This window comes from Toxorhynchites rutilus, chromosome 2 (genome assembly GCF_029784135.1).
Source record: "Toxorhynchites rutilus septentrionalis strain SRP chromosome 2, ASM2978413v1, whole genome shotgun sequence".
Classification (NCBI taxonomy): Eukaryota; Metazoa; Arthropoda; class Insecta; order Diptera; family Culicidae; genus Toxorhynchites; species Toxorhynchites rutilus.
The window spans coordinates 321,875,392-321,899,133 of record NC_073745.1 but is presented as its reverse complement, the minus strand read 5'-3'; the positions used below and the strand labels follow the sequence as shown (position 1 = coordinate 321,899,133).

The window sequence follows — 23,742 nt, the reverse complement described above, 5'->3', positions numbered from 1 at the left end:
ATAGAACTATCAACAGAAGCGACATCTTCGTCCATTGCTTTAAATTCTCAGGGATTCGACAAACCAAGATTATTTTTTCCCCAACGACTGATTTAAAAAACCGAACTCCTTTTCTGAAGAAATGAAGGTCTGATTGGATGTATTTAACGAGATCTATTTTAAAGGAAAAAAAATTCAAATCGCGTCATTACGTGGCACTTCGAGATTCGACTGCGTTGAGAATTTTTTCACACCATGCAATTACCAAATATTGTTGGGTTTAGCTTATATCTTTCAGATTCCTCTGATGAGAAAAAATTGACACACGAACGTATACGAAATCTGTGAATGGACGTTTTAGTCGTACCCCTGCTTAAAACACACCATGAATGACCCCTCGTTCTGTTTTCTTTGTTGTGATTGCGCAAGAGCTACGATTGCATGATAGCAAGCAAAACAAACAGCCTATGCACGGCCTCCGCACGTGTGCTAGACAGAGTAAGAGCATACGCATGGAGCGCAGTGTGGATGCATGCGCGTGAAGAGTCCTAACCAGTCAAGAGAAACAATCTCGGTAACGCAGCAACATCGCACACAGATGGTGAACTGTCGACCGAACAGGGCATCGACGTTTCCCAGAGGGCTCATTGTTGGTTTTGAATTCACTTCATTTGTATTGCTTTCCTCGAACTAGCTGTCAACTAGCGCGCTTTCGCTCAGATACGCGCTCCATCTCTGTTCCGCCAACGGAAAGTGGGCCAAGATCCGCGATGTCTAGCCGAATCCCGCGAGCCGCGGATTCGTTCAGTCGTCAGTGATCGTCGTCGCGAGTTGGTGTGTCGGGGCTCGTGTTTATGTGTTTTTTTCAACCCACTCGAAGAGGATTTGTTTTTTTGTTTGTTGCTGAATTCTGAATATTTTGACAGCTAGGGCCAACCGGGAGGAGAACCGAGAAATATAGCGAAAACAACAGAGAAAAGCTGGTGTACGGTTGGAGTTTATTTATTGCCTTCTTTTCGAAGAGGAAAATCAAAAACCGAACGGTGGATAAAGCGAGTGCGAATACAAGGGAGGGAGCGAAAGAGAGAATAAGCGTTTTCCTTCAGATTTTTCCGAATCAAATATTTTGTCTGCTATTGAGAGCGGTGTGAGCTCCTTTGCGACTCTGTGGTCAGTGAAATTAGAAGTTGGACGGTGTGGAAGTGTGAGAGTTGGCCAATGCTGACCATCGTGCATATTTTGTGACGAGTAGAGAGATATTCCGGTGATTGGATATAAATAGCGTCGCCGAACCCTGCATCCCTTTCTGGATCTCTACTTCAAGTGTTGTTAAGTGTCGAAAGTCAAGTGCCGACAAAATTCGTTCAAAATAATCTCCCAGCTGCAGGAGTACTGTGCGATGGCAGAGAATAAAGGAATGCTGCTGGCGAAGTCCATGCAGAAGCATGCTGGAAGGGCCAAGGAAAAGGTAAGTGATCTGCAGCAGGTGGATGCTGTGAACACGGGGTTGATTCATTGATGAATCCATCGGATCGGATCTCCCACATTGTGACCACATTGACAAATCTCAAAGCTGCGGGTATACCAAAATAGATTAGAGCTCTTCATCCACGGATGGTGACTTTCCTAACCATGAAATGTATATTCGCACCTTGTGATAATTGATGCTGTGTGTGATTCGCTCCCGACGAGCAGCAGATCATTGAATTGTATCGGCTTTTAATGTCCAGCCCTCGGGCGGACCGGGTTTCGTACTAAGAGCACACCACCGGGACAACAAAAGATTTAATTTGCAATGGCTGTGGGAAAAAGAGCTGTTTAAAAATAAAACTGCAATATACATATGTAATAATTTGAGCGAGAAAAGATGGCAAGCTCAAAAGACGTATGTTTGTATGCCCGTGCGGACAGATATTTATAGGTTTTCGCAGTTTATTTTCTCTCTGTTGCTTCAATCTGGTCCGGTGGATTTCGGTGGTGTCTCACGCTCTCAGGCCACGCCACGGCAACCATCTGAATATTGTGTGTTAATATGTCGTCTGGTGGTTGCGGCTTTCTCCGAGTTTTCGTAAAATTTTTTGGCACGCCGTTGCGGAAGTCCAACGGGTCCTATATGAGGGCGAAATTATGACTAACGAACGAAATTTGGGGTATTGAACAGTACTTACCTTAACCCACACGTAACAGCTCAATTGATTCCCATTTGTTTCGGAAAAATGACACCAATGTGTTGGAAAAAGCTGTTCCAAATCAATTTGTCCCGCCTGAAACCCGATTCGGTAATTTCAATTGCATGATTCATGAAGCCAAGAAATGACGAAAGAGATTACGCGTGGAACGCAGTATTGTGCAAAGTCGATGAGGTGTAGAGAAGGGGAACAAGAAAAAAACGGACATATGTAGATCGTTGTTAAATTGTTTATACTAATTCACAACTGTATCAATTCTTGAATGATGTTGTTTCCTAGCCTTTCCAAATTTTATTCATTAGGATGTTTATCCATCGGAATATTTCCCCTGTTTTCGTGGATCATTGCTGGCACATGTTTCAATTCTCGCTAGCACATGAGACAAGACAATGAGACAATAACCGAAAACTTGGCATTTTTGCTATGTTTTCAAAACTGTACCCATTTGAAGTTCGAAACTCAGTGAATTCACGTGTTACCCGCTTATTGGAATAAAAAAGGAGGAAAACATAATTGCAGTACAGGGAAACTTCGATATAAAGTACCCTCGATATAACGTACATTTTACCTCGATATAACGTACACATTATCAAAGTCCAAAAAAATATTTTTTTGGATATTTTTTTTTCTGAAACAAAAATAAATTATCTCTATTTTGATACTACAGCTTGTGTTGTAACTTTAACCAATCCCGAAATACAACTGTTTTGTGATTCCGGATTCTAAACGAATCAAACTTCAATCAACAGAACGAAGGGAAACATCATGAGAAAAGTTGGCTTCGTCTTCTTATTGAGTCCCTACTCAAACAGCAACACAATAAAGGAATATAAACTACGTTTCAGAGTTCTTTATTATGCTTCGATATAACGTACAATTCGATACAACGTACAATTTTGAAAGTAAAATGTACGTTATATCGAAGTTACCCTGTATTGGTTTTCATGAGGGCCAGAGTAGTAAACGCGGTGAGATCCTTCTTACTTTATAAATACGCAGGTATAGATGGGATTTTTACAGCCCTGATTCAAAATGGGGAATCAAAGCCAATTCCACCTCTAATCGAGATTTTTAAGGCAAGTCTGAGCATATTTCTTCGATATGGGGCCATGTTGGAGTAGTTTTCATTCCAAAAAAGGGGGAATTGATAAATCACTCCCAAAGGCATTCAAACCAATTAGTTTATCATCACTACTGTAGAAAGCTATGGAAAAAGTATTATATGAATATATAATAGAATAAGTAAAATAACTTTTTAAGTTAAACGGTTTAATTGTGATTAAACATAATAATGTACTTAATCTAGAAAATAATTAGGCAAGTAGCAGTTAGCAGTTATCACACCTCTCCTTCATTAGTCTAGGGCATTGATAAGACTAAAATAAAATCGTGGGGCACGTTGGATTTCCATTATTCACAATTAGCGAGTTCATCATATGTCCCACGATTTTATTTTAGACTTATCAATGCCCTAGACCAGGGTTTCTCAAACTATTTTGAGCAAGAGACCCCTTTTCGAGAATTAAGTCATACCTTAGACCCCCATACCCAAATTTCTTTGAAAATTCTATCTTTAGTTTTTTACTCAATAAATGGGTAAATGAATAAACTTGACATTATTTTATCACGGACGCGATCTGGCGTAGTGGTAACATCCACACCTCTCACGCAAAAGGTCACGAGTTCAATTCACACTCCCGACATTCTTCCAAAAAATGGAACCAATGTGAGAAACCAGCCAAAAGTGTTGAAAGTCAATATAATACAGAAAAAAAATATTTTCTCATCATTTTTTTTTGTTAATTCATTTATTACTACGGGCTCAGTTACATAGGTTCAAAGCCAAACTCTTAACTATATTTTTACTAGAATATATTAACATGTTTCCTTAATTCTACGGTTAATAAAACGATTACTCGCGATCAACTCAAGGTAAAATTTTTGTTTTTTCATCACATTCAACTAAATAAAAAAAAAGTAAATAACAAGTGTAATAAATAATTATCCATACAAATTACTCAACAATTATAAAAACAATCAAGTCACAAACCAATCTATCCACAACCACCAGAATATAAAAATACGGTTCAATGTTAGTTAGATTAAGCCTTAAATCTCCGCGTTCATCCATTTTCAAATGGTTCCTTACCTAAATTTTGTTTTGAATGTTTTGTCAGAAGGGCCGATATTATTGATATTGGTGGTGAGCGCACTCCAGCGTGGGGAAGAGAAAATAATCGAATGTTCAAAGAATTGCTTCGAAGATTGTTGATATCACACATAATACGTTCCACAGAACGAATTACGGCTACAACAACCCGTTTGATACATCTCTTCGTATGTTTAATGCTGTTTGTGACGTATTTGACTTCAATTTGACTAAAAATGTGTTTAAATCTAAGATTACTAATTGTACCTAGTTTGTAAGCAAACAAAATCAGTCTGTACGAATAGTCGAAGACGGTGTTAGAATATAATAAAATAAAATATATAGTAAAGATTAATACGATCTAGGGGTCAGATTTTTTGCTACTAAATGCTGTCTGTGAATCACGCAGGGAATGGCAAATACCTTACGCAGTTGTAACTTTGAGTGAGCTGTAAAACCACGATGACGACCAACCATCAGTCTCAATGTTCTTCCATGGAATAGCTTTTTCGGTAAAAAGAACCGATCGATTCTCCTCTGGTATTAGTCTTCATATATGTAGCAAAAACCATTTCTTGGCATATATTTTCATCTTTAATATATCGAACACACCCTAACAACAGAACTTCATTGCAGAGCTTCATTGCTGGGTAATGCAGACTCGTCCAGCTGGAGATAAAATCTGTTGGTCTATGATAAATTGAATAACATTTTTCCCTCTTCGTGACCAATCTCAAGTTTCGTGAAATAATTTTTAAAAAAATGTTACGCCATACACATAGATGACCAAGCATTTCGTAAATTTTTTTTCAATCACTTTATTCTAGTTTACTTCATCCAGCTATGTAAATACCTTGTAATCTATTGAATTAAATTAGAAGTTGTGTACATTATCATTCAAGCTCCAACGTATTTCAGAACGCAGATGAACTTGCAACCTAAGGGCAAGCTTGTTATACAGTATGATATCAGGAGCATGTTTGGACATTTTGATGATGATGACTTCCTTCGTGTTAAATCGCGTATGTGTTTAAAATACAGAGAAATGTTACAATGCCTGAAGCACTCGTACGCTCAAACACATTATCTTGCACGAACCTGTTCAGGTTTTTTTTACTTGCCGATGAAAACATCTTGTCTTTTTGTACTTTTTTATTTTCATCTTGTGCACGCTCATCGTGAGTTTTTAAAATGTACAGCAATAATATTTTCTACTAAGATATTAGTCATTTTTAGGGTTGCCATATACAGAAGATTCTGAATTTTACAGATTCTTCGCCAAATTTTAGATACAGAATCTGTATGTACAGAATTACAGATTTTCTGCAAATATACAGAATTTAAATATATATATATATATATATATATATATATATATATATATATATATATATATATATATATATATATATATATATATATATATATATATATATATAATTCAAATTTAAATGTTAAATTAATTACATTAAATACATTTTCTCTGTCTATCTTCTTACTAAAAAACTTTTTTTTTATCGTTGAGTCATGAAGATATTTACCTTGCTTTATAAAAATGTTGCACCATATGAAATGTCACCTCTCTTCTCCAATCCTGGCAAGGATGTTTTTGACATTGACATGACATGACATTGTTTGATAATTCCGCATTCATCAGCGTGTGTTAAGTGAATATTCTCGCTTCACAATGCCAACAGAACAAAGTTCTAAAATCGATTAGCTTCCACAATGATGGACTCCATTTTGAAAGCAAAGAACTATGTATCGGCTCAAGGAGGAGCGTCAAGGATGGAATTGATGGAAAATTTAAGAAAAGCAAAGTTCAACAAAACCATGTACAAACATCATACAATTTGTTATGAGAATTTTTTTTGTGATTTATTTTGTTGTATTGATACGACTTAAGCAAACCATAAATAATAAGAATAAATTCAATATGAAAATAAACCTTCCTTTCCATTTTTTGTTAGTTTTTTGTTACAGATTTTTTTTGCTAAAAATACAGATATACAGTTTTTTTGTGAAATTTTTACAGGATCAAATGTGGCAACCCTGGTCATTCTCATATCAGGGTGGTTCACGTAACACAACTTATGGAGCACCTTGAATATTTCAAATAAGAACATTTTGTTATTTGATAGGGGTCAATATTCAGACCCGTCGACCCCAAAAATCAATTTTCGTTTCTGTCGACCCCTGGGAAACCGAAATCGACCCCAGGGGGTCGATATCGACCACTTTGAGAATCCCTGCCCTAGACTAATGAAGGAGAGGTGTGATAACTGCTAACTGCTACTTGCCTAATTATTTTGTGGCTTTTAGTACATTATTATGTTTAATCACAATTAAACTGTTTAACTTAAAAAGTTTTTTTACTTATTTTATTTTTTAGTTTTTAGTACTTTATCTATTTCTTTTATATTTTTATTTTTATTTTATTGATCTCCAAAAACTTAAGACATACGGCTTTTGTGTTCAAGTGCCGCTGGTAAGACTAAGTGATCCATTACATTTCGTATTATATGAAATTCCATATTCACAAAAAATATACTTTTGAAAGAATAAAAACTATATCTAATTTTGATTGAAATATTCTACACACGCTCTCTTAAATCTCACTGCTGAATCTATTAATTTGTTATAAGACGGTAACTCATTCCATATACCAACACCTCTTACAAATAATGAGCTTCCATAATGCGATGTACTGTAACGGGGGATTAAAAATTTTCTACCTCGCTGGCTTCTCATAGGCATCAGTTTTGTATACAGATATGGAGGAGTTCGACTAGATACTAATTTATGTAGCATTATCTGTTTCATTATAATATTTCTCTACAATAAAACCATTGTACGGTGCACCCGTGACCGAGTGGTTAGCGTCTCACATTATCATGCCGGGCGTTCGGATACGTTGAGACGGCAAAAGTTCTACAGGGAACGTTAACGCCATTCAAGAAAGAAAACCATTGTACTGTATTCTATCAGTAAAAAAATTTCATTTGATACCGATATTGAGTGGATTGCAGAAAATACATAGTGTGTTCTCCAAGTCAAGTTCGTTCGTTTGATACACATATCTCAATCAACCTTTTTTTTTGAGATGATATGGAATCAACTATTCTGTAGTGGCGGCCAAATTAGATTTTTCGAGATAAGCAGTTTTAAAATGACAGCAGAGACGAAGGTATTTTATAAATTCGGTCAGTTCCTATTGGTCAAATTTCTATTAATGTGGGGCAACCCTACAGACATACAAACATACATACGAACAGTTCAAGCTAAATGAAACCGTTTAATAAAGTAATTTGCTATTTTGTGATTACGGTCATCTTGGATTTGGATTTTTCATGATCTACTATTCAAGCCCTTTCATTTGATGCCCATATTAATCGGGTTTTGAGAAAATATGCAGCCCGGCATTTTTTCTTTTCTTTCTTTATTAAAGAGATTTTCAGCCAAAGGCTGGTTCATCTCTAAGTCCGCCATTTGACAGTGGCAGCCATCATAGATTTGCATTTTTCATAAATAACTGTGTTCTACTAGTCAAGCCATTTCATTTGATATACATATTAATGGGGTTTTGACATAATGTATAGTCCGCCATTTGGTAGGATTTTGACGGATTTGCATTTTTCATAAATAACCGTGTTCTACTAGTCAAGCCCTTTCATTGAGAAAATATGTAGTCGGCCATTTTGTAGTAGCAGCCATCTTGGATTTGCATTTTTCATGAATAACGGTGTTCTACTAGTCAAGCCCTTTCATTTGACACCCATAATAATGAGATTTTGAGAAAATATGTAGTCCGCCACTTTGTAGTGGCAGCCATTGGGTCAAATTTCTATTAATGTGGGTCAGCGCTACAGACAAACATAGTTACAAACATAGAAACATACAAACAGATTACAGGGCAAATAAAACCGTTTAAAAATCTCATGTCACGGTGTTTCTTACCAAACTCCTCCGAAACGGCTCGACCGATTTTGATGAAATTACGCACAATTATCATGCCGGGTGTTCGGGTTCGATTCCCGTTCTGGCCGGGGGATTTTTCGTCAGAGAAATTTCCTTCGACTTGCACTGTGGTCACGCGTATTCTAGAGCTTGCCCCTCGGAATACATTCAAGGCGTATTATTTGGCTTAAGAAATCTCAACTAAGTATTAATAAATGACGCTAGTTAATGCATACGTTGAGACGGCAAAAGTTCCACAGGGAAAGTTAACGCCATTCAAGAATATCAACATGTCAAAAGAATACAACATGTCAAAAGGGTCTATCTTCTTTGATCGATTCTCATCACCGTCTTTCTCTTTCGATAACCACGGCCTTCCAGACAGATTTTGCTCCAGTTTTGCCATGTAGTTTGATAAACGATGTCCCCTTTCACACTCCTTGTCGTCGAAAACATCAGGAAATCCTGTTATTGCTGAGTTATCAATGAAAGAGAATATAGATGAAGAGAATCGATCAAAGAAAATAGACCCTTTTGACATGTTGATCCAGATATATTCAATACCAAATAGGGTGATCCTATGAAGAAAAAAAATTCAGAATATTTTTTTTTCTTGAATTTGGCTTCAAATCAAACATCAATTTTAACCCCAATTCCCTATTTTTAATCGCGATTTTAGTATGTTTGTATGACCAATATTCAAATATTTTAACCGTCGTTCGTTTTTTTTAAACAGAACGAATTTTTTTACGTTCTCAAAGTGACTCAAAGCCGGCTTCGTTGAACTTTCATCCACACATGCACAAGTAACCTTAACTTGTCTAAATCCAGGGGCATCTCCGGCGAGTTGGAAGCCTTTTTGAATGAGCACAATGAATCATTGAAATTCTTCAAATCACATTTGCTCGAATTACAAAATGACAAATGACGCTACTATCATCAATCCCGATAAAACACTAGCTGGAGAGCACATGTGTAGGTTCAAGACGCAAGCATTGCTAGAATCATGATAGGCGACTGCACAGTGACGCGAGAAATTGTGTTTTGAAGAAAAAACAATAATCTGGAATTCATCATTGACACACACACACACTGTTCATACAACTTTCGCTATGTTCTGAAATTTCTATAAATATATTCTGAGTGACAGACTCTAGAGTGTGTGTGACTACAGTGCAAGTCAGAAGGGTTTCTTTGACGAAAAATCCCTCAATCGTTCTGAAGGGACAAGATGGATATTACATAAACATTAAACAAACGAGACCACGCCACAGATATTTCATCCATTATGAACATAATTCCTCATTTGAATTATTATTCAAGAACATGCGGTTCAAGGAAACGAAACAAACATAGGGCGCACTCGATGGATTGTTATGTGTATCATATGATGATTCGACATGATCAAGAAACGCCATTCTAAGATGTCGTGAGCTGTCGCAAACAATTTCGACATGTTCGTGAAGGTAGAGAGTCACCAACAAATCAACAAAAGCGGCGCGGAGAATAATACATTCACTCGTGAGACACTATCATGAGCATCGCCGACACAGCCTTTGCTATAACCAGACCAAAGTGCAATGCATTGTCATGACATTGTAGCGCGTCTGTTCAAACAGAAAATTAAGTCCAGTCGGATTCTTTTTCCACATATTGCTGAATGTATTCGGTTGAATGGAAAAAGCAACTTTCAGTTTTGTCATTTTCAGTTAGTCCATTTATATGAAGTAAAAATGGTAATGGATTTTCGGATGGAATAAACACGCTTTTCAAACAAACTAAGTGTTCAAATGACATCGAATAATAATTTCATTCAAATTTTAACTATTTTGAATTGCTTTCGGGTCTGCCAATCTGATAGAGAGTAATTTGAACCACAAACATTATTTTGACGTTTGTTTTGCGACAAGGCGAACGGATTTGAGAGTACAAAAGTCGGTTTCAATCGAATTATATCTCCGAACTCTCATATATATCGATTTATTTTATAAATCGTTAAAACATTCAAACACACTCACAATACATTAGTTCTGTTTTCTTGAACACCCAAAATATGCACTAGAAATGATTTATATGGCAGAACAACGTTTGCCAGGTCAGCTAGTATGAATATATAAAGTCGGTATTCATGTCTAAATGCCCATTATCTAAATACCAGTGTGTCTACCAATCAGGCAAATCTACAGTCACAGAGCTACACATGCTTGTGACAAAAGTCGAAAAAACCCGCATTATGCGCGTTTCTTCACATCGAAGGTGCTTTCGATGGAAACGACGTGCTTCTTACCTCTCACGGTATAGGCTATGAGAAGAAGACACTTCGATTACTGTATAGTCGAATGGATCCATGGCATGCCCACAAATAGACAAATCACCTCGGAGCTGACCGGGTCGTCGATATCCGTGGTTGCAACAAAGGGTTGCCCACAAGGAGGCGTTTTATCACCTCTCCATTGATCATCAGTAGTTGATGACCTTAGCTTAGAGGCAAAAGGTTTCGAAGTCATGGGCTTTGCCGATGATCTAGTCATAATGGTACGTGGCAAGTTCGAAGACGTGATATCGAGCAGGATGCAGATGGCTTTAAACCTTATACAATCATGGTGTATCACGAAAGGGTTGAGCATAAATCCCTCAAAAAACACCAATGATTGCAGTCTTTACATCTTAGAGGAGAGGAAATAAAATGCATCGCTTCAGTGAAATATCTACGTAATCCTAGTTGCTAAACTGAACTGGAATGCACACTTTGATTCAATAATCAGTATGGCCGATACAGCCCTATGGGCATGTTCTAAAATGGGGCCTTAAACCTAGAATTGTTATTTGGGCCTACAGTGCCATTGTGCGGCCTAATATATCCTATGCCTCATTAGTATGGTGGCAGAAGACCATGGAGATCGCAACTACAAAAAAAGCTAGACAAATTTCAACGACTAGCACTGGAGCAATGCTAACAACACCCTCGAAGGCACTGAATGCTATCGTTCAACTTCACCTATCCTTCACCTTTGAACAACATGTTCAGCGCTCTGAAGCTTACAAGATAGAAACAATCACTAGACGGGGACAAAACTGGTCATTTGAGCATCCTGAATCTCTTACCCGTAGGACTGTTCTCAGAGATGAGCAGTGATTATATGATTCCAGTGTAATCGAACCTTCTCGTTCAGTATTGGGACCACCTTCATTTCAATGAAATGTTCGAAATGGTTCAATCATGTTCTACACTGATGGATCGAAAATGGGAATCAGAACAGATGCCGGAGAGGATGGTCCCAGAACAAAAATCTCTGTAGTTATGGAAAACTGGCGAACAGTGTTTCAGGCATAAATAACTGCAATAATGGAATGCTTAAATGTCATGCTAAGATCTGTATATTCTCAGACAGTCAAGCGGCAATTACAGCTTTCAATGCTTCTAAAACTTAAGCGGTCAAAAAAATTATCACTCCGAGTAATAAAATTACTCTACAATTGCTGAGTCTCGATAACAAAGACTTTAACACATTTACTGGTCTTATAACAGGACACTGTCCAATCAAATACGAGTAAAATTGTCGCTTTTGTAATGTCGATCCGGATTATAAATTTCATCAGACAGATTATCCCTGACTGGCACCTTTATAAATAAGTAGTGGATAAGCTTGAAGCGTAGTAGAAAAAAGGAGCATACCACAATAGTCAAATAAAAATCCGAGACGCGGCCGCTTAGGACGTAGGACTACGCAATCTTTTCTTTTTAATTTGTTGGTTTATGATTTCGGATATTATTTGCGAATACGTTGAAATTTCATAAATACCTCTTTAATAAAAAGTTCCGGTGAGCCTGAAAAGGTTTGATGGCTTGCGTGGCTTTGTAGAATCATTTCGAGAAGCAACGATTCTTACTTGCCTTTGCGAGAACAATAAACTAATTGGTCATATGTCGCAATTTGTTTCTTTATATCAATGCACGCATTGCACTGAGTATTTAATGAGAGACATCTTCCGTGCATCGCCATTCAACAAGCATCAAACACGTGTCTAACAGATGCACACAGTTGCAGCGATAAAAATGAAACATCGCGAGAATAGCCGTTTATGAAAAATCGTTTCTTGACTCTCGGTGTTGCATCAGAAATAAAAATACGAATGGCAACTAAAAGGCATCGAAGGTGTGCTATTCACATGTAAACAAAAGAAATGAACAAGTTCTAAGTTTCGCGCAACGAAAACAAGCAACACACACACAAAGCCAAACACTGATGGCTAGAAGCGACTTATAATCATTTTCCCTCTTCTCTTTTTTTCGCCTGCTTTGCCATGGCTCGGATGGTTGTGTTAATTGAAATGCCAGATGTACTTCAAGTGAAATATTCGCTAGCGTTCACAGCTCGAGGGGAAACATAAAACAAAAAAAGAGCAGAATAAGCGACCTTTGTTGTTTCGGGCACAGAAAGATTCTGAAATTTTCCTCGGAGGAGATGAAATACTTATACGCTAGCGACAGCTTATTTATTGTGCAAGGGTGGGGTTCACTTCGCAAATATTCTCTTTTCGCTATCCCTCTTCATTGTTTCTATTCTAGCGGCCGCATAAGTTACCCGTTATTGACAGCTCTGTTCGGACAGAATAAAATGTATGGAGAAATGGAAAAGCTTTCAATTTTCGTCAATTTAAACCAATACAGACTACGTGATTGTAATGTATAGCATATCAAACAAATCTTAGAAAATTTCCGAATCGATTGGTGTACAATTCGAAAAATCCTTTCACAGCAAAAATAGTTATTCGCATTAACTTTATTTCATAAATACGTGACCTGTTTTCTGATCAGGCACCCTTAATGTAAGACGAAGTCCTACGTCAAAAAATGGACGCCGTGGTTCACACCCAACAGGCGGAAAAAAATAGATCAGATTCTTTGTTGTTTTGATTCGACTAATCATTATTCAAAAGAAGAGATGCCAGTTGATGTTTCAATAAGCACGGTATGAAAAAACATCTTCACATGTCCTCACAATTATTCTGTACAAAAATAATAACATCAAGTTTAAACATATTCCATAAAAGGTTTAAACAGATTTACATTGTTACATAACGAGTTGATGCCTGGATGGTTGTCTATACGCAAATCTACTTGTCAAAATGGCATTGTAAGTACTATTAGGAAATTATTGACGGCGAGAACAAATATTATAGAAATTCAAGAACAAACTCTTTAGTGCGAATATTTAGTAGCCCTGGAGGATGGATTATTTAGTCAGGGACGATGAATGACTGTGTGCATTGAAGGGCACGAACGATTCACAAAGCAGGAAAGCAATAAAAAGCCTTAGCCTTGCCATTTGCTGTTGATTCCTCTCTATCTAGAAAGACACTGAAACACTAAAATCTTGGAGAACAACTGATGCACCGTGAATTATGCTTTCCGGTAGGCTACTTGATCATTTTTGACGACAAAATTAGGGGATCTTAGATTGGACCAATCAAAACGTGGGATTTTTTGTTGTCATTCATTATCTTTATTAAATTTCAATTGTTCGATAGTTTGTTTGAACGAATATATTATTTTATATATTGCAATAAGCGTGTAGAAATATTTCCAATCGATTGATGCGCATTTCTGCATCTCCGTTTTTCTCCGTACCAGTGGAAATTATTATTCGAGAAGATCTTATCGAAAACGCCACAATATGAGGTTAGATTAATTTATGTTCTAGGATCAGCAGATTACAGCCTACCTCCTCCAAATAATTCTAGAAACCGTTGCCTCAATGTAAAACACGAACATTCATTTCAAACACAATAGAAAATGCATTGAATGCACGCTGTAGGCTGGCTATTGCTGTAAACATGTCATAATTCGTCCGCCGAAGTATTGTCAAAATGTACAGGTTCCTTTGCAACCGTTGAGATTTAGATGATCGAAAACTTTAGAAGAATCGACGCGACCAGTGAGTGTATCCGCAACAATCATTGATCATTGACAGCAAGCAGCGGCTTTTGTTTCTAGGGTACTGATGAGGATTGCGCCACTGAGGTAGCTTCATGTAGAACTGTAATGAGTAAAAATGTAGAGTTGAATGTTCGTATTCCGCTTGAAATGAGCAAACACCGCTCTCTCGTTTTTTTTTGCGCGTTATTGCAAGTTTTCGTCCAGCTTCTGGCTTGTGGTCCACTGCCATCCGTTCTTTGAACCTTTAGAGGATCTTTGAAATGTTGGAATATTTGTTATACGAATATTCGTCAGTTTTTACCTATGGCGCTATGCGACAACTCAGGATTGTGCACCATGTAGATCAGGGATTCCCAAACTATTTTGGGCAAGGACCCCTTTTCCAGAATGAGGTGATACCTCAAATTTCTTTAACAGTTCTATCTCTAGTTTTTTTCTAATTCATACAAAATATAAATGATTCTTTTTGAATAAAAAACATTAAAGCAGCAAGTTAAAGATAAAACAATAAAAAAAAATCAGTGTGAAGGATGGGCCTGGAGACTTTCTATCAATCTAATGTAATTTGAAATAAATAAGTAAATGAGTGTATTATCCAACGAATTTCAGGAAGCATGTGAAATTGCAAAGTAGGTGCCGGCTTGTTATACAATAATATATCAGGAGCATGTTTAGTTTTGAATTTGATTACTGCCTCTATCCTTCGTTTTAAATTTCGTAAATGTGTCAAATACAGAGCAAATCAAAACGTGCTTGGAGCAGGGTTACCATATCTACGGAATAATTTGTATTTGTACAGATTTTTCAGACGGATGTAGTTTCCGATTACAGATTTTGTAGGTTTTAACCCTCTACAGCCCAAGCCCGCCTTTAGACGGGCTTCGCGGATTCTCTTTTCAAATTATTCGGATATTTTCAATGTTCACCCCCACTAGAACGACTTTAGAATATTTTCTTCTATCACACATACACATTGATTTCATGCTGGCAGCTTTCTGCTAGGAGTATTTTATGTTGAAAGTCGGAAATTCGAGATAAAAGTGGAATAGGTTTTTTTAGATAAATAAAAAACTTGGGCGGTAGAGGGTTAATACAGGTTTACAGATTTTTCGAAATAACGATCCAATATTAGCCAATTTCATTCATATTTAGCCAATTTCATTCATATAGCATTTGAATCAGCCTGAATGAGAGTCATTTAGTATTCATTTGTAGCGTGAAGTACTGCTTTCTAATGTTCAATCTAAGGTGAAAAGGTGCAAAAGTCTGTGTTATCTGCTAGCTTTACAATAAATAACTAACACCGTTTAGTTTTCCTACTAAAGCACAGTGCATGCGAATTTCTACGTGGATACCATCAACATCGTCAAATTCAGAATAACTATGCCAATTTAAATTTATGCTTAGAAATTGAACTTATAAATTTAATACAGATTTCGATACAGATTTTCTGAGAGAAATCAAGATAAAAAGTTTTTTTTTCAGACCAAAAACACAGATTTTATTATGGCAACCCTGGTTTGGAGGAGTTGTACGCTCAAACACATTATCTTGCACGAAATTGTTCACGCTTTTTTACTTGTCGAATTTCGAATATTTTACGAACTTGTGCATGCTCTCCGACTTGTTGAGGTCTCAAAAAGTACAACATTATAACTAGTTTGTTCACGTAACACAATTCATACAGTATCTTTATAATTTCAAATAAGAACTTCAATTGCTTCGAATGTATTGACGTTATGATTGCAGATGTGTTTCATTAGGATTGGGCGATTTTGGGTCAAATGAGAAACCGATTTTTCAAACTTCGATTACCGATTTTGACCCCAACTAGTGGTTCGTACGCTCACTGAACTGGATGGCGACGTCAGTTCAAACCGAAAGGTTGTTTTGTAAAATTGGCGCTAAAACATAGAAGCGACTCCGATCAAATTCCAGGCATATGGTAGGATTGGCTCCATCGTAACTGAGTTTTTGGGAGATACCAATAGTTGAATTCCTAATAATATTTTTTTAATAAATTTGATTGATTAAATGATTCCATGACAGCACAAGGCAAATGTCCTAAGAAATGGTTTTTTTGCTGGAGCTTTAAGTTTTTTCATGGCCTTCATGCTGACAAAATGACTTTGATGTTTGAATAGAAATATGAAATGTTTATTCCTTATTTAAAGAAAAGGCGACACCCATATAGAAAGTGAATACATTGGGGGAAATGCTTTTGATTCTTCAAACACCGTTTTGGCAAAGATCGATTCTTTGGTATCGATTCAATCAGTGAATTGATCCTTACACCGTTTAGAAAATCGATTCGTGAAGATCGATATTTCTATAAAAATCGCCCAATCCTCGTTGTCATACAGATGTACATTCTGTCAAATATATACCGGATATCAGGTTTTTAAAGATAATTTAGTTCTTCTGGCACTAGTCATGCTGCGACTTTTCTCATGCCCAAAACATCTACCAAAACTCGATGAATGATCTCGTGAGAGATGTTGAGTTCACGGGCTAGCTCTCTCAAATGACGATTCACTATTCCTTTTATTTTGTAGATGTTCTAATCCGTTGAAGAGGTCGTTCTTGACGTGTCAAAAAAAAAATTGAAAATGTTAAGAGGGAAAATCTAAAATTACAGATGTCTGGCATCAATTGTGTTGCCTGAAACAATGTATCTAAGGTCTAAAAACCGAAACAAATGAGTGGGTTATATCTATCATATAACCGGTTGACGTGGGACTGCTGTTGTCTTATTAATCATTTGGTATAAGTACTGATTAAATTATTGATTGAATGAAATTTTCGAATCCAATTGAATTCAACATATTTGCTGTGTAAGTAAAAAAAATGAACAAGCGCAATGTAAGGCACCTTGGTTTTGATGGCTGTGTTAGGGAACACATTTTGGTGGGAACAAAAGTTCCTCCAACTTGCATGTATTTGCAATGTAAATTTCCGTAGGCATCTTGGTTTTGGTGGCTGTGTTAGGGAACAGATTTCGGTGGGAACAAGAGCTCCCTCTACTTTCATGTATCTGCAATGTCGATTTCAAGCACCTCGGTTTTGAAGTCTGTGTTGAGCAAGCCGTAAGTCGGGTCAATCAAAACGTGGCAGCTAGGGCGTTTAGATAGCGCTTAACATTTTACAGTTATTCAATTGCTTATCTCAGGAAAAATAGCTTTTCATCAATTGTGATAGATGCGCAGAAATATTTCCTATCGATTGTTGCAAACATCTTTCCGATCTATTAAGAAATGTTCGAGTTATAAGCATTCGAAATCATTCATTTTTTTCTGCATGTTCTGTGTTTAGGTTTTCTTCATTGATTTTCTTCATTGTAATAAATTGTTATAGAGTGTCCAAATCGATTGATGAATCTTGTAAATCCATCTGGAATTGACTCAGTAATAAGCTACTGGACAATTCTCGCGGTGCGACCGATTTTCCATCTTTCAATTTGCTCCCCCAATATATTCCAGAAAGGCGTAAACCTACGTCGAAACTTAGGCCTTTTTCGAGAAATCGTCTGGATTTCTATTCGAGATCTCAAGTATGCAAAGATGCTCAAATGGTCAATGTCTTCGAACCACACAAAGTTTCACTGTAATCTAAGATGGTACCCCGAGCCAATACGTGAACGTGAACGTGACATACCGATACCCAACTGTTGCGTTATCTCCGGAAATCGGCCATCCGTTGTTAACGTGGGTAAACACAAAAAAGTTACCACCGAAGTGTGAAGATTCTACGCGAGAGGATTGAACTCCGATTCGGTACGTAACACAAGTTCCCGTTCGAATGGTGTCGTGAATGTAGTATTTGAACTTTCTCCTTTTCCACCGGACACGTGAGATGACATCTTCTCCAGTGGGTTCGGATGTGAACGGCGAAAGATTTCTTCTCCCGCAAGCACCAAATGGCGAGTGTGATGAGTGTTAATTTATGCACTCCGGAACATTAGCAGACGGGATGTGCTTTGAAAGCGAGAAATATTGATGCTCCGAAGATGCTTGGATGCGGACTCTGCTTGATGCGAATTATGTCCGCGTTCCGTCGAGAGGCTAACTCCAATCTAAAACATCCTTATTAGCAGCCATACTTTGCATTATTCGTTATTCGACAACCGTCCATTTACGGTCAGATACAATCCCTCTTTGACTCCTCCACATGGCGTCTGTGTTCCCTCGCAAACATGGTAAATCCCTCGAATAGAGTTGAAAAATAAATAACCACCATATTTTTTTTAGAATCCCACACGATTCTGGGGCATCTCGTCGCTCGTGACCATGACTTTGGCCATGTCTCATCCCACGTTCACTGGAACGAATTGCTGCAAAAGAAGGCAACCGTGTCGCAGATAACGGACGCAGTGCGTCATAAATTCTACCAGCTTATCCGACTTTGGTGATAAGAGAGGAATACTTCTTAATTATCTACTAACAATAAAAAACCACGTTTTCGACCGTGAGTTAGGAAGCAAGTTTTGGATCGGTCAAATGCCATATATTGTGGCTTTCCAAATTACTTTATGACATCTGATTAGATATGGATACCCAATCATGATCCGCACTCTTTGTTTTATTGTTTCCTATGATACAACCCAAACTGATTTGCATTCACTATCATCATATTATCATCGCGTCAGCCGTATCTTGTTGATGCATGCATATTTATTTGCCGTTGAGTTGAAGCTTCCTGGGATAGCAACTCATCGAGCCGAGAAGCTCTGGGACGACGGGTGGCAGCGACTTTCTCGCGCGCACGTGACTGCAGCCGCCTGCGGGACGACTGATGAGCTGTCTAATTTCTGTTTATATGGATTTGCATTATTACCAATCGTAGTAATGGCGGTTGCGTAATATTTTACACGCTTTTATGGGCTTAATTGTGCCGTACAGCGAGACAAAGATTATGAGATGTGAGATGATTGTTCCAATAAATTTTGGACTTCCTCGGGGTCATTCTTGCTCAAATGATTCTGGAAATATTTCCTAAAACAAAAACTATTACTTTCGTATTTTTTTTTAATTAGCTAGTCTTTTTTGGAAAAATACTACAATTGCAGAAAATTTGAATTATGTGTTCGTTATTATTGATTGTATTTCTTTTTTATAGTTTTCATGGTCTCGGAACCAAGGGCGCTATATTTTTTTATATTATTTCTGGAAAGCAGAGAATTTTTCACATAGCATATCTCGAAACCAGGGAGGCGTTTTTTTAGTTTTTGAGTTATTATTTTTCAAAGATAACCGATGGTCCAAAAAATCTTTTTTTCCCATTTTTTCACTACAAAAAATTTTGATCTACTGGACCGATTCATATGATTGACATATCAAATCAAAGCCAATAAACTAGTCTTGTTTGAAAAAATATTACACTCTGAAAAGAAATGGATTTTGCTTCCGTAATTATTGATTATATTTGTTTTCTATAGCTTACATCGTTTCGGGACCAAGAGCGCCATATTTTTTATATTTTTTCCTGAAAGCTGAGCTTTTTCACATAATACATCCGAATACCAGAGAGGTGTTATTTTTTGTTTTTAAGTTATGATTTTTCTAAGTTAACATGTTTTCAGTTTTCGTTCAATATTTCTATGCGACTAGACTGGATGTATGTGACTATAATCCAATTAATTGGCAAGTGTGTTATTTTTTCAAGAAAGACTAGCTAGTAGGCTTTAATTTGATATGTCGATCATCTGAATTGGTCCAGTAGTTCAAAAGTAATACATTTTTGAAAAAAAGTAATTTTTGGGAAGAAAAGGGAAAAATTATTGTTTGAACTCAAAAACGAAAAAAAAACGCCTCCCTGGATTCGAGATATGTTATGTGAGAAATCCTCAGCCTTCCAGAAAAAATATAAAAAAATATAGCGCCCTTGGTTCCGAGATCATGAAAACTAAAAATCAAATACAATCAATAATGACAAAATCTAAATCTGAAATTTTTGCAAGCGTAGCCTGACTAGCTTATAAACTTTAATTTGATATGTGGACCGTCTAAATCGGTTATGAATTTTTGAAAAACCCCTTTTTTGGAAAAAAGAGGGAAAAGTTGATATTTCGGATCACCCTAAAATGAGAATGTGCACCCTAACAAGAAATTAAAAAAATACGGGTCCAATAGTTTACGATAAAGAACGGAACGACCACTTTTGACGAAAATCTGGGAACTACTATATCGGTTTGACATGGAATGGCTGTATATATATTTTTTTAATTTGGTAAAATTGAACTTTTGAATTTTCTCTTATCGAAATACTCAATGAGAAAAATATTATTATACAGCCATTACATGTCAAATCGATATAGCGATTATCGTGAATATAAGACCCGTTTTTAATTTTTTCATTAGGGTGTCTATTTTCATTTTAAGGTGGTCCTAATAATAATTTTTTCCTCTTTTTCCAAAAAGGATTGTTTCACAAAAAGGATTGCACACAACTTTTGAACTACTGGACCGATTTAGATAATCGACATATTAAATTAAAGGCTATATATGGTCGGTGTTAAGTCAGATGGGACCATGTGACATTTTTATCATTTCGAGAAAAACGAACATAAAGTTTCTACAATTTTCAGAGCATTTAATTTTTTCGTTCAATATTGTTCTCAGAAATGTTAGCCACTATCTGGCAATACTTTGAAGTATATAGTTGTAAAAAAACATCAAGTATCATGCCAAAAAAGGCAGTTATTTGGCTGCCTATACGTACATGGTCCACTCTGACTGAACCAAATGAAGCATTTTTTAAGAGTTGGTTCCCTATGACTGAACAATTTAGAAATATTTGCTATGAAAATTAGAGTGAGAAGGATTGTGAGTTTGGAACTGCATAAACATTTGTTTGCGTTCAACATAATAGTCTCTGCCATCTACTGCTGGCATGAATATGATCGCACAGTAAACATGCTAAGCATTAATTTCCCATTTTCAATCACCTTGGACAGTATTCGTCAATAGAATCTCCAAATTTAAATTCATTGTCATCGCTACAGCCTAAATCGCACTCTGAAATAGTACATGTTGCGATCATTCACACTGAAGACCAGCATTTTTCACTGATCCGTTCAGTCAGAGTGGACCAAGTGCACATTTTACACTAACGGGTTCAAGCATATTTCGACAAGGTACCTATTAGCTTCAAGAAAATGTTCGTCGGTTTGAATTCGGCGCTTGGATATTGTTTAAATTCAATATACAAATGATTGTCACATGGTCCACACTGTCTGCACATGATATAGAGCCATTTCGTCATGGTAAATGGTACATGAAGTCTGCTCTGACTTCATACTATGAGGGGTTTTTGTTGATCAATCATAACAACTTCGATCCGTTATTCCTGCTGTATGCGTGATTTTCGAAATCTGATAAATGTGGGATGTAGCTTACATAATGCTTAATCAAATGTAATCAATAACTCGAAATTTTCAATTTTGCGACTTGGTCCCCTCTGACTTAACACCGACCATATAAGGGGCTGTCCACATACCACGTGGACAACTTTAGGGGGGGTAGGGGGTACGAAAATGTCCACGCTTGTCCACGGTGAGGGAGGAGGGGGTTTAGATAATGTCCACGTGGACACATAAAAATAATATTTTTGAAAATACATGAATATCTATAATAAAAAATAAATGAAATCTGCTCTGCATTTTTATCAAATTCCAATCTTGCCGCCACTTACGATTACTTCGTATTTATCAATAAGAGACAAATTTTTTTATATATCGGTGAACTGTTCCGCTGAAATGTGTATTCTGAGAGTAACGCACATGAACTGAGAGTGATGGATTTATTTACATTGGCAGAAGAGGATCATACATTCCGCCAGGACGAAGACACCACCAAAGAATGTTAGATTCTTGTAATTTGAAAAATGCACGACATAGTTTTCTAAGGTACGGGTTTGTTGTTGTATCTGTCTTTTGAAAACTCCAAAGGTGATGAACCAAAGGAAAATGAACAATAAATTACCTGGTGAAGCTTCGTTACGTATCCGTTCCATTCTATTGCATCTTGTGTCAGGTGAGATTGGAAAGGAATTCCGTTCTATGTGCTTCTACAAAGCTTCGATAAATTCTAACAAGTACTGCTTGCAACTAAACTTAATTAAGGTCGGCGTTCCAGAACAAACTAACAAAATTAGCTAATATGATAGACATCGTATTCCACCAGGACAACGTCAAACCTCGTTCTCTTTGACATCCGGGCCGAAAATGTTAGGTTTGCCTGTGAAATAGCACACCCGCCACTTTTTTTGAGCGCAATAATTTTTGAAATTGTGGAAGGATCGATTCAGCAATACCTTACACTGTTTAAACTAGGCATAAGGATTAACTAATCAATATTTTGAAAAAAAACTACGCAGAGGAACTCGATGTTTGGAAGCCGCATGATTTATTGTAAATTTTTGCAACATTTTTAAAATTTTTAACTGAATTTTCATCAGCGAAGCACGACTAAGTCAACCCATTTCTAGAGCAAATCATCACGGGTCATAGAAATGGGTAAAATACGATATCGTTCTCAAAAGATCATGGGATAAGCAAGACAAACCACTACATATAACATCAAAACCTTGACTTCACAGAAAGGGACATTGTACATTGTACATGTACATTGTATTAATTCGCTTTAATAAAGATTTATGTGGAAAAATTACACTTTTAAAAATCAATCGTCAATCGGAAGCACTTTTTCTTCGAATTATCGAATGGAATATTGGAAAATTCGAAGCTATTTTTCAAAAAAAAATAATGTTAACGTATGCATTAGAAAAATTGAGTAATTTCGGATGGCGATGGGAAAAAAACTAGAAAGGATAATACAATGAACATTTTTTCTTTGAATCTTATGTTTATTAAGCCTTCAACAAAAATGGTTCAACGCTGTTGATTCCCAGCAGCCTTGGCGAAAGCCTTCAAGCAACTTTATGATTTTTTCACACTGCAAGCTCCACCCGGAGCGAAGAAGATGTACATCCTGAGACACTTCGTGTCTGCCGGATATAACCGATATGGTATTTACAACATCCTCTCCCTGCCGCTCCTCAAGCCGGAAGATCGAAACAACCGACCAAACGGCGGAGAAGAATCTGGCCAGAATGAACATTTTTATGCCGAAGCGTCAGACGGATGAAGTAGCTGGAGGTGTTGGTGAAAAACTTCTTTCCGACGAAGCGCTATGTCGTGCTTATAATGAATGACGAAACCTACTTGGCGTTAGAATTCAACGAATGGCAGGGGCCCGGGTACTCTACGTTCCCCACCAAGGAGATAAGCATTGACGTCTCTGGCTGACGATCGGCGAGAAGGGAATGTCCAAGCCGCTCTTCTTTCGAGTCTTGCGGTGAACGGAGAGATATGCAGTACGAACTGCCTGTCGGAAGTTGTCGCCTTCATAAAGAGATATCACGCAACACAAGATAATTGGAGGAGATGAATCGGCTGTAGATGAACATCGTATCAATATCCCCCAGCTGCGAAGGATAGAAAGATTTTGGGTGAACTTCAAACGGAAGAT

General features: G+C 37.1%; 1 protein-coding gene across 4 annotated transcripts in view; it reads left to right on the top strand.

Annotated features, from left to right (window-relative positions):
• The first annotated feature begins 768 nt into the window (after nucleotides 1-768).
• Nucleotides 769-23,742, top strand: part of LOC129764941 (amphiphysin) — a 155,040-nt gene continuing 132,066 nt past the window's right edge. For all 4 annotated transcript variants that reach the window (XM_055764612.1, XM_055764614.1, XM_055764613.1 and 1 more), the window contains exon 1: nucleotides 769-1,447. In XM_055764612.1, the coding sequence (XP_055620587.1) occupies nucleotides 1,379-1,447 (69 nt within the window). In that variant the 5' untranslated portion in view covers nucleotides 769-1,378. The remainder of the gene's footprint in view (nucleotides 1,448-23,742) is intronic.